Raw genomic sequence first — 12727 nt, forward strand, 5'->3', positions numbered from 1 at the left:
TAAACGCCTCACCCTCCTCCTTGGGTGCGCGCACGAGGCAAGCGCTCCCCGGAGCGCGGAGGTGAGATGATTGCGCACATATCTGATACGTTCCAAACCGTTTTAAGTGCGTTCGTGTCAGCCACTTTGAATCTGGGAAACAATCCGTTGCGGTCATCACATCCAGCGGCCGGAATAAATTCAAGCGCGAGTTGCTGCTCATATGGGATCAGCGGCTCCCGTGTGCGATCCCGGATTAACTTTCAAGATTGCATTCGCTGTCTTCAAGAATCCTCCGCGGATTTGCTCCTGCCCACCCCGTGCCTCTCATCTCACTCTATTCCCTCCATACGCACATTCTGGATGGTTCGGTCAAGCAATCAAAGCGCTGGCCGTGGAAGCCTCCAGTCAACCTTCACTCAGTGGAAGGTCGCCCATTTTGTTTGCTTCCCCCATCGTCCGGAACTTTCCTGTATGTACTATGTATGTTGAACTTTTTTCGCAACGTACGTGGCCAACCGCGCTCATCAAAGGTTCAGTACAGAACAGAAGATACTTTGCTGCACTGCTCTCTGCTGCCCGCAATGTAGCCCCGCAGCAACCCATTACAACTTCATTGTCCGTGGTGATCACCTATCCGAGCACTATCCAGGCTCACCCCTGGTTAGCTTCTGAAATCTGACAAGGTCGGGCACATTCTGGATGGTTCGGTCAGACACTTAAAATGAATACCGTATTCCAAATTAACAACGGCAAGAACATATTGCGTTTCAAAGGGGCCACGTAGCTGATGGGATGTAAAAAAAAAAAAACGTGTGTTTCTGTTCAATAATATATATGAAGGAGGAGACGCAATGATGCCCTCAGTTATTTTGTCACTTCCATACTTCTGCACGACGCATGTATGCACGTTGAACTCCGTTCGCACCGCACGCAGCCAACCGACGATGCGAATAACGACGTGGTTTGCGCGGCTCCACGGGGAGACGGAGGCACCCACCTGGCTCCCGGTGATGCTCCACATGACGTGGGGCCTGGGAAAGCCCTGCATGGTGCAGGCGAGCTCCAGGCTCTCGTTCAAATCAACGCACGTGCTCGGCTGTCCCTGCAGCGCTGGGGGACCTGCGGAGGAGCATGGACCAACAGGCAGGGACAGTTGATGAACAACAACAAAAAAGGAATAGGCTTTACCCTTTCCGGCAAGGATACAGGTGTTCGAACACCAAATAGAACACCTCTCATCAAGTCTGCATTAACCACACACGCTTGTGGTAAAACATGCAGGGAAAAGTGCTTTGATGATATATATGTGTATTGTCCTTGAAAATGATTGGCCTACACCAGAGACGGCCTCCTCTGTGGCCTTGTCTCACCGCCAGTGTTAGACCAGAGAACACACAGAGTCAATGCAAATATCAAAGCATTAAGAGCTCGAGTCGAGCTGCTATATCTATGGGACCGTCGTCATCTTGATACTGGCAAAATAGGATCCCATGAACAGGGACAGCGTTTTTACAAATAATAACATTAATATACAAAAACTAAACTATTTTTTATTTTACCAGGTAAGGCCCACTGGGCTATATATTAATTTTTTTGAAGCGACCTGGCCACGATAGCTCAACGAAGTGGCTTATCGCGTGGAAATTTATATCAGCCAAATACTCAAAACGCATGTTGATTCTAAATGTGGAGGGAAAAACTGGAGGACCAGAAAAAAAACTACGCGACTATAGGGAGAGAGACACGCAAACTCCAAGTATACCCGCGTCAGGGTCGGGATTGAACCCACAAACTCCTGCATACCAGGCGAGGCAGTTAACATCTTGCCACTGTGGCGAGATGTTAATATTATTAAATTATAAGAATAATAGTAGTGTTGATTATGATGATAATCCTTTTCGTACCCCAACACAAAGTATCCGTTCAGTTCTGTCGCTGAGCAGCGCTTAGAGAGAGAACGGTCCACAGAAGAGGATATCACAGAGCCACCTCTGAGATCCCGTCGAGTGAGCTCGATTCCACACAGCAGGGGGCAGCGTTTTACCACCAGCCCCGCCACCGAGACCAATTGGGCGGCAGGGTGGTGGCGCAGTGGTTGACACTCCTGCCTCGCAGCAAGAACGTCCTATGTTCGATTCCCAATTCGGGCACCTTTCGTCTGTGGAGTTTGCATGTTCTCCCCCTATTCTGCATGGGTTTCCTCAGGGTTCTCTGGTTTCCACCCATGTAACTCATGTTGGCCAAACATCCCAAGGCTGAAAATGACATCGCAAATGACTTAATGGGGATGATAGTAGGTTTTTACCCTTTTAACTGGTACAAAACTGACACCTTTATTCAAGGCATCATGTTTGCAATGACCACAACACAAGTAGTCAAAAAAGCAAACAAAAAGAAGCAACTCTGATAAGGATGATAATATGCACTGTCCTTGAAGTTGATTGGCCCACACCCGAGACGGCTTTCTTTAGAGCCTAGTCCCCATTGGTGTAGGGCCAGATGACACCAGAAGGCGTACAACTCAAACACAGTGCAATATCAGAGTATTGAGAGCTCGGGGTAAGCATTTACACTATGAGATCTCTTTTACCAGTGGCAAAATATGATAGTAGGTTTTTACCCTTTTAACTGGTACAAAACTGACACCTTTATTCAAGGCATCATGTTTGCAATGACCACAACACAAGTAGTCAAAAAAGCAAACAAAAAGAAGCAACTCTGATAAGGATGATAATATGCACTGTCCTTGAAGTTGATTGGCCCACACCCGAGACGGCTTTCTTTAGAGCCTAGTCCCCATTGGTGTAGGGCCAGATGACACCAGAAGGCGTACAACTCAAACACAGTGCAATATCAGAGTATTGAGAGCTCGGGGTAAGCACTTCAAGGACAGTGCATATTATCATCCTTATCAGAGTTGCTTCTTTTTGTTTGCTTTTTTGACTACTTGTGTTGTGGTCATTGCAAACATGATGCCTTGAATAAAGGTGTCAGTTTTGTACCAGTTAAAAGGGTAAAAACCTACTATCATATTTTGCCACTGGTAAAAGAGATCTCATAGTGTAAATGCTTACCCCGAGCTCTCAATACTCTGATATTGCACTGTGTTTGAGTTGTACGCCTTCTGGTGTCATCTGGCCCTACCCCAATGGGGACTAGGCTCTAAAGAAAGCCGTCTCGGGTGTGGGCCAATCAACTTCAAGGACAGTGCATATTATCATCCTTATCAGAGTTGCTTCTTTTTGTTTGCTTTTTTGACTACTTGTGTTGTGGTCATTGCAAACATGATGCCTTGAATAAAGGTGTCAGTTTTGTACCAGTTAAAAGGGTAAAAACCTACTATCATATTTTGCCACTGGTAAAAGAGATCTCATAGTGTAAATGCTTACCCCGAGCTCTCAATACTCTGATATTGCACTGTGTTTGAGTTGTACGCCTTCTGGTGTCATCTGGCCCTACACCAATGGGGACTAGGCTCTAAAGAAAGCCGTCTCGGGTGTGGGCCAATCAACTTCAAGGACAGTGCATATTATCATCCTTATCAGAGTTGCTTCTTTTTGTTTGCTTTTTTGACTACTTGTGTTGTGGTCATTGCAAACATGATGCCTTGAATAAAGGTGTCAGTTTTGTACCAGTTAAAAGGGTAAAAACCTACTATCATATTTTGCCACTGGTAAAAGAGATCTCATAGTGTAAATGCTTACCCCGAGCTCTCAATACTCTGATATTGCACTGTGTTTGAGTTGTACGCCTTCTGGTGTCATCTGGCCCTACACCAATGGGGACTAGGCTCTAAAGAAAGCCGTCTCGGGTGTGGGCCAATCAACTTCAAGGACAGTGCATATTATCATCCTTATCAGAGTTGCTTCTTTTTGTTTGCTTTTTTGACTACTTGTGTTGTGGTCATTGCAAACATGATGCCTTGAATAAAGGTGTCAGTTTTGTACCAGTTAAAAGGGTAAAAACCTACTATCATATTTTGCCACTGGTAAAAGAGATCTCATAGTGTAAATGCTTACCCCGAGCTCTCAATACTCTGATATTGCACTGTGTTTGAGTTGTACGCCTTCTGGTGTCATCTGGCCCTACACCAATGGGGACTAGGCTCTAAAGAAAGCCGTCTCGGGTGTGGGCCAATCAACTTCAAGGACAGTGCATATTATCATCCTTATCAGAGTTGCTTCTTTTTGTTTGCTTTTTTGACTACTTGTGTTGTGGTCATTGCAAACATGATGCCTTGAATAAAGGTGTCAGTTTTGTACCAGTTAAAAGGGTAAAAACCTACTATCATATTTTGCCACTGGTAAAAGAGATCTCATAGTACTTAATGGGGATGACATATAGCAACAGCGTCCCCTACTGCAAAGAGTCTTGAAACTTAGTGAGACTTTCCTTTGTAAACAAGCGGAACATTAGTCATCAATGCTCGTCACATGACAGTAAATCCATTTACGAGTCAAACCAATATTTAAAAAATTTAAAGCCAGAATTTTGCCAAAAAAAGTACGGAACTATATATTTAATTTGTTTTTTCTTTTTGTGCGTATAGCCATTGGTGACTGGGCTGAGCCGACCAACTCAGTACGCTCGACAATCACCCGGTTGAATCACACGTGCCTGCATTGTGGATTGGAACCCAGAGTCTCAGCACGCTTCGGTGACCTCTGAGCCACCATGCCCCATCTCACGAGCGAGGTCTAAAATAGGCATGTCCTTTATTTTGATCACACTATTTTCAAGAGGGTCTTGCAATGGGATGATTGGTCAATTCAATTCATGAGAATTTGGAACGTGCAAAGAAATTATATTACACGGAGAAAGCCTACTGACACATATAAGGAGATACATCCTCAAAGCTCCACATGATAAGCCACTTCATTGAGCTATCATTTGTGGCCAGGTCGCTTCTGAAAAACGAATCTAATAGCTCAGTGTTTACTTTTATTTATATGGTATTTAAGGGATTCGTTTACCTTTCCTATACTTTGCACTGCTATCGTTTTGTTGTAACGTTCTGATCTGCCCCTACTGGACATCTGTGAATAAGTGCTTCATAGCTCATCGGATTCCTCCTGCAGTATGAATAAATATTCTGATTCTGACATCCATGACTGCATTGCCATCGCCTGGCCAACTCGCAGCCCACGCTGACACGAGCCCGGTCTTCCCTGGCACTCTCCCATCCAATCCACGACCACCCAGGCTCCGTCCTGCTCAGCTGTTCATATGCCACAAGATCGGGTGAATTGAGGGTGATTTGGTCACACTCACTGAATGATGGGAGAAGCTGTGTTGGCAGGGAGGAGCGAGTGGAAAATTGTGGGGGCGGCGGGGGGAGGGCGGCTGAGATGGCCGTGTCAGAAGCTAAGGGGTAGCTGTGTGGTGCTGGGCTCATTGAGCCACATCACTGCTCATTTACTGGGTTTTATTCTGGACAACCGCCCATTACTGAAGCAGATTCTCAAGTTACCGTGAGATGGCTGCAGGGGAAAGAAAAACCCCCGTAACAATAAACTTGGCTTTTAATTAAATTTGCCAAAATTCCAACTCTAAGGCTTAAGGATGTGATTGACACGTGATGAATACTCGTTGTAATGCAGTACAAGGTGTGGCCCGCGTGTGTGCATAAAGAGGAGGCTTATTGAGGGGAAAGCAGAGGTTCTATGACATAATCTTGGAGATGGGGGAGGGAGTTCTCTGACGCAGTGTGATGCGCTGATAGCTGCGTAATAATTCCCAATGGAGATTTCGTCATATCACGACACGCCGCCCGTATCCAGAGCTGGAATATAATTGGGAGATAATGCAGCAACAGCAGCAGCAACAAAACTAATAAAGAAGTGAAGGCCTTGTGAACACGACGTACAAACATCCGTGTAACTTGAAGCGACGCGGTGAGAATAAACGAAAGGGAAGATTGCCTTGGGCAGCACTTCCACGTTGTGAAGTGGATTGCGTTACACAGGCCGAAACGAGGGGGTGTGCATGAGTCATTGGGAGACTTAATGAGAGTGCCGCTTTAATCCGTGAGGCTCTAACGAAGATGACAATTAAGACGCGTGCAATCTTGCTGATCATTACAAAAAAATTACAACAAAAGTCACGGAACAAATTTAAATACATTTTGAGAACGTTGGCCGTTTTTTTTAATCATTTGCATATATGAGTGTGGGTGAAAAAAACAATTATTGAACTTCGGGTTTTTCGGTAAAGTCACGTAGATAGGTTCAAATTCATAAAAAATAAAATCAACAAAAACCACGACGTTTCGACTACAACGCAAGCGATTGTCATCAGAAGGATCGCTTGTGATGTGGTCAGAACGTCGTGGTCTTTAAATTTTGATTTAAAGCTTTCGTGACTGCAGGGATTCATATTCTTAGTTCTTTCAGTAAAGTCACGTAGAAGGGAAACAATAAAATAATAAAAATATAAAACAATCAAATTCTCACGACGTTTAAACTGCAACACAAGCAATCATCATCAGGTGATGATGATTGCTTCCCTTCTACGTGACTTTACCGAAAGAACCAAGAATATGTCGTGGTTTTTATTTATTTTATTTTTATTCATTTGAACCTATCTATGTACTCTTTACCGAAAGACCCAGAGAATATGAATTTCTGCAGTCACGAAAGCTTTAAGTCGAGAATTATTGAATGTCTACTGGACATCTGTGAAGAAGAGCTTCGAAGCTCATCGTATTTCTCCAGGATAAATAAAGATTCTGATCTGATCCTTAATCATCTTTAAGCAGACGCCCTTCGCAGTCCGTCTTTGAAAGTGATCGATCCGCCAAAAATATGAACGATTACATTTTTCCTCTCACGACCAATGTGTCACGCAATATGTTCCCGTGTTTACGGCGAGCGCCGTGCGATTTGACGAGCGGGGGGGGGGAGAGCGAGCAAGTGAGTGGGAGAGCGGGGGGGGCGAGTGGGAGAGCGGGGGGGTGAGTGGGGGGACGAGCGGGCAAGCGATGTGGCGAGTGGGGAGGCTAGCAGGTGAGCGAGCGAGCGAGCGGGCGAGTGAGTGAGCGGAGCGAACGACCTTCCACAAGCACTTGCACGGAGCTGTTGCGGCTCAGGTCCGGCACCTCCTCCAGCGTGCACACGCACGTGTACACGCCCATGTCCGTGTAGCCCACGTTCTGCTTCCTCAGCTTGAAGCCCTTGAGCAGCACCTGGTCGTTCTGCGGGGCCGCACGCACCACAGACACCGAACCCCGATTGAGCGCTCGCTCTGGCAACGTTTCCTCAACCAAACTCATGAGCGGAGCGCCGGGCGAACGCCGCTAACCGTGACCTGCTCGTGTGCGTGTCATCACGTGCCCACTTCGGCCGACACCAGCGGCGATTATTATCTGAACCAGTCCTGGGCCTCCACTAGGCCGGCTCAAATGAGTAATCTGGTGCAATGGGCAAACATCGCCGCAAAGGAGACAAAGGCAGCCGGGCATTCTGCTAATCACCCCACCCTCTCGTGCGCCGTGCCGACCTTGATAGGGTGCTCGCTAACAGCACGTATCCCAACGGTGTGTAAAGGCTATGAGGGGGATCTTCATCTTTGCTACGTTCCTGACGTGTCTATTGACACACCCTGGACACACCTAAATCAGGTGTATGGTGGGACACGTGCGCAAACCTTTCAACTGAATTTGACAGAAACCAAAAATCTGCAACGTGAACCTTTTCTTAATCCTACAAAAAAAAACACGCGCACGCACACCGTTAAAACGTCGTCGACAGAGAGAGGGACAGAGACGACGAGGTGGAGCGGGTTCCGCCGCTCGGCTCACCTTGACCCAGGTGCACACGAGGGTCGTGGACGCCTCGGCGGTGCACCACACGGCCAGCGTGCCCCCCTGCGGCACCACCACGGGTGCCCGCGAGCTGGGCGCCACCTCGCCCATGACTGGCCCGGGCACACGGAAAAAATAAAAAATGTAAAAAAAAACACACGAGGGATGGAGAGAGAGGGAGAGAGAACAGTTTCACAACGAATGCACATGATGCAAATGTAGTTAGTTGATTAATGTTGCTGTCAGGTTTTTCATTTAGATTAGTCAGCTTGTCGCTGGAAACTCACAGGAACAACAACAAAAAAGTGGTAGAAAAGTAACCATCATGTCCAACTTGTGACAGCTCTGAATGAAATGTATACAGGCCCTGTGAGCTCCATGGGTTGTATTCTGAAAACTCGGGTCTCAGGCTCGTCCATTTTGAGAACGATTGGCAGCCCTTCATGAAGCGTCGCGAGCCCACGCCCGTGGCATCCCCCCATTCCAGCAATAAAAGCGGCGCTGGATGAAACGTGAGGCTTGTTGTGTGCATGCAACGCTTTCGCCGGCGGTGAGATGTCGGGGACGAGAACTTCCAGAGAAGCATCACTCGTCACCACCTGTGATGAACGACCCAAGCGGTACGTTGGGCGGGATCCGTGCATTGCGTGTCAAACCACGGGGGCGCATCGCGAATGTCCAGCAGATGACTCAGTCCATACTCTTCACGGTGCTTTGTGCAAGTCAAGGAGATGAGAAGCTGCCTTCTTATCTCGACACCACCAATTTGTTAAGAGGGTTAAAACGCTGGGCGGGTTCTGAGTGGCGCTCTTACGAACGATTATTGCTCAGAAACCCCACGGGGGGATGGGGGGTTATGGGGGGGGGGAAGGTGCCAAGCCCTCGCCCCAACCCCACGCATCCCACTCGCTCTCACAGTGTACGGAGAGGGCCTTGCGATCGGCGGTGAGGCCCGGTCCCGGTTGGCCGGGCGGCGTGACGGTCGGCGTGCAGGCGTAGACGCCCGAGTCGGAGCGCCGCACCGCGGGCATGGTGAGCCGCGCTCCCCGCACGCCCGTGGTCAGCCGCTCCCGCCTCTCCTCCTTCTCCTAGGCGCAGGGGAAGGGTTAAAGGCTTTGTGATGCGGCACGGGGGGGGGGAGCGGCTCCCCAGCTGAAAAATGAATGAATTAGGTGTTTTACATACCTCTGTCAAGAATGACTGATGATGCACACCGACTATAAATGTGTAAAACGTTTTGTTTTGAATTTCAATCGAGAACTGACTGAAGCTTCCACCATTTATCTTGGCTTTTTCGAGTCAACCTTCCGTACATAATATTATCCAAAGCCGGCTCCATATTTTTTTATTTTTTTTGTTCCATCAAAATTAAATTGAATAATTGGTATGGCACTCTGCAAAAGTTTAGGTGTCAAAAAGAAACCAGAAAATACGTTAAAAAATTATTCTATTATTTTGTGTCCCGCTGACACAACACAGCTAAAAGCGAGGTCGTATTTTCACTCGACAGTTCGACGTGTGGTTCTGCTTTGCCCCTGCAGCCGACATTCTCACAGCATTTACCCAACAATTTCAAACGCACCTACCGTAACCATTCCTTTAAGCAAGTCCCCATCACGTTATATATTTTTTTCTTTTGTCCTTTCTCCATTAATCTTTCATAGGCCAGAGGGCTACACGGCGGGAGTAGAGTCTAAGCAAAGAGTCGCAGGCGTGATCATCCTTTGTCGCCACCACAAGAGTCATCACGTACAAAGACCCTGTAGAACTCGAAGGAAGAGGGCTGCGGGTTCCCGTCCGTGCTGCACTCCATGACGACGCTGTCTCCCTCCTTGACAGTGGCCGGCTCCACGATGAGCGTCACTCTCTGCGGGGGATCTACGCTCCGCAAAGATGCACGGGGGGGGGGGGGGGCGGGGGGGGGGCACCACTTAGGGGGCGTAACGACGGTTCGGTATTTAGAAGCGGGATCTTGACTTTTTTTTTTAGGCTGGTGGAATCCGATGAGCTGTGAAGCTCTTTTCTTACAGATGTCCAATAGGGGATGAGTCACAAAGTTACAACAACAACAAAAATACAAAACCCGATAGAAGTGCAGAGGTATAGGGAAGGTAAGCAAGTCACGAAAAATCTTAAATAAATTGCCTTCATCCCCCCCACCTCCCCCTCCACGATATGAAGAATTGTGAAGATTCCAGTTCACCATGTTATTATTATACTATAAATTAAACTTTTTTTATTTTAGCAGGTAAGGCCCACTGAGCTATATAGCTTTTTCAGAGGCGACCTGGCCACAAATGATAGCTCAAAGAAGTAGCTTATCACGTAGACATTTATCACGGCCAAATGTATGAATTTATTTCGCCAACCATGCTAATCAAATCGATTGTCTGTTACTACGTCGTGACAATGATGAAGGTGAAAGTAGCGGCCACTAGTGGCTCGTGAACCAGTCACGTGGTGCATGTTCGAGTCTGAATGCGTTGCCGAGTCGTGAAGAAGAAAAAAAACTGCTATAAATAGATTCATCAATGCATCGTTAAACGTCTTCCACATCTGTCAGGGCAGGGAAAGTTCGGTGAACAAAACGTTTCATTTCAAACAAATGTGGGCGTCCATTGGCACAGAACGTCTCTTGCGAGAAAGCCGACCTGTACAAAAACAGGACGTACAAAACTAAAACTGCAGCGTGAGCCATAAAAAAAAAGCGTATTTACACGGCACTTGTAACGTTCAGTGGAAAACAGAACAACAATAATACGCGGCGACATAAAACCGCGCGGCAAAAATTACAAACTACATAAAAACGCTTAAACGAAACGCAAAATTTGCCCGTGAAATAAAAACTGAATTTAGTAAGAATACCAAAAAAGCAATGCGTGCATTTACCATTACAGGTCTGCAAAGTTAGAAAACACAGTGGCACGGTGGAAATATTTATGGGGCAAGAGAACAAAGTGTAAAACGATCCATAACAAAACATTAAACATTTATATTATGAATGGCACCAAACCACCCGCCGTACTCACTGAATTCATGATGTGATGGCAAAACATATTATGCGCTGGCCCTTGTTTTTTTTGGTTAAATTTTTTAATGGAAAGATTTTTCAATTTGTAGTCAAGATAATAGTGGCCAAGAGGCAGACCGCAACATGAGAAGGGGGGCACGAGATGAGATGGTACTGAGATCGGGGGTGCATGCAAATTAAAGATGGACATCAGAGTTTCAAAGCGTGTATGTATGTTGAACTTCTTTCGCACCGTACGTAGCCAACCATGCTAATCATAAGATTGTAGTAAATCAAATACACAAGTCCTTTGTCCAACAGCAAATTGAAAATGGCTGATCAACATTCGCGCGATGTTAAACAAGGTATGCGCTGAATTATGTGTCCTGAAAATTTACATGCGAAGGGAGATTTTATTCATAACATAGTGACAAGGTTCTTTGCCTGCCGAAAGGTTGCGTTGAACTGAGTAAACTTAAACGCAAGTGAATAGAAAGCAACAATGGAGAAAGTCGAATTGTATGGCACGACTTCATCGTTCGTGGTACACGTTGCAAAAAAAAAACACAGTGGCGGCTCGCCGTAGCATTTTGCCCGCCAGCTGTTAAAAATGAATACCGGTAAATGTTTAGTGACAAAGCGCAAAGTATGCTGCTCGACTGGTCACAACACTGCCAACACACCCACCACTGACAACACAACCACAAACAACTCAACCACGAACAACACACCCACCACCAACAAAACCATGAAAAACACACCGACCACCAACACAACCACGAACAACACACCCACCACCAACACACCCACCACCAACAGACTCACCACCAACACAACCACGAACAACACACCCACCATCAACACAACCACAAACAACACACCCACAACCAAGGGGCCGTCCATAAATGACGTCACGCGATTTTGGCCGATTTTTGACCCCCCCCTCCCCCCTCGTCACACATCGTCACAAATGTCTGACCCCCCTCCCCCCCTAGGTGTGTGACGTCATTTATGGACGGCCCCCAACACAACCACGAACAACACACTCACCACCAACACACCCACCACCAACACACTCACCACCGACACAACCACGAACAACACACTCACCACCAACACAACCACGAACAACACACCCACCACCAACACAACCACCACCAACACAACCACCACCAACACACCCACCACCAACACACCGACCACCAACACAACCACGAAGAAACACACCCACCACCGACAACGGACTCACAGTGCACCGTGACGTTGACGGCGGCGGACTTGAGAAGCTTTTGCTGCGGGGGCATTCCGGGGCCTTTGCCCGGCGCCCAGTGAAGGAGCTCGCAGTAGTAGAGTGAGTCACGGTCGGCCCTGGAAGGCCTCGAGCGTAACTTTGAGGTGACGGAGAAGAGGCCGTCCAGCTGCACGGCCGACTCGGTCTCAGCTGCGGGAAAGGTCGCAAGGTCGGAGAGAAGGAGGACTTTTGTCAACATAAAAACTATTTAAAATATATATTTTATTTTACCAGGTAAGGCCAACTGAGCTGTATAGCTCTTTTTTCAGAAGAGACATGGCTACCACAAATGATAGCTGAACAAAGTGGGATATCGTGTGGAAATTTATAGCAGCCAAATACTCAAAATTCGTGATGTTGATTCTAAACGCGGAGCGGAGAACTGGAGGATCCGGATACAAATTCACACCACCACAGGGAGAGAGACATGCAAACTCCGAATATACAGCAGGGGTCAGGGTCGAGATCGAACTCATGACCTCCTGTATACCAGGTGAAGTAGTTATCATCCCACCATGGTGACGATGGTCGCAAAGTTTTTTCCGGAGACATTCATACAGATTTTAATATCCGCGCCAGCTTGGACGCCATCCGTGCAGAAGTGGCAGGTGCTTCATTATCCCACAGCAGAAGGCAGATTAAT

General features: G+C 47.1%; 1 protein-coding gene across 3 annotated transcripts in view; it reads right to left on the bottom strand.

The window, feature by feature from the left end:
* LOC144719136 (CD166 antigen-like) overlaps positions 1–12727 on the bottom strand; it is a 71650-nt gene that overhangs the window by 16767 nt on the left and 42156 nt on the right. For all 3 annotated transcript variants that reach the window (XM_078595005.1, XM_078595004.1, XM_078595006.1), the window contains exons 6-11: positions 12043–12234; positions 9537–9661; positions 8700–8871; positions 7781–7896; positions 7033–7174; positions 980–1101 (exon numbers count right to left, since the gene is read on the bottom strand). In XM_078595005.1, the coding sequence (XP_078451131.1) occupies positions 980–1101; positions 7033–7174; positions 7781–7896; positions 8700–8871; positions 9537–9661; positions 12043–12234 (869 nt within the window). The remainder of the gene's footprint in view (positions 1–979; positions 1102–7032; positions 7175–7780; positions 7897–8699; positions 8872–9536; positions 9662–12042; positions 12235–12727) is intronic.

Source organism: Lampetra planeri, chromosome 5 (genome assembly GCF_965212315.1).
Source record: "Lampetra planeri chromosome 5, kcLamPlan1.2.h2, whole genome shotgun sequence".
Taxonomy (NCBI): domain Eukaryota; kingdom Metazoa; phylum Chordata; class Hyperoartia; order Petromyzontiformes; family Petromyzontidae; genus Lampetra; species Lampetra planeri.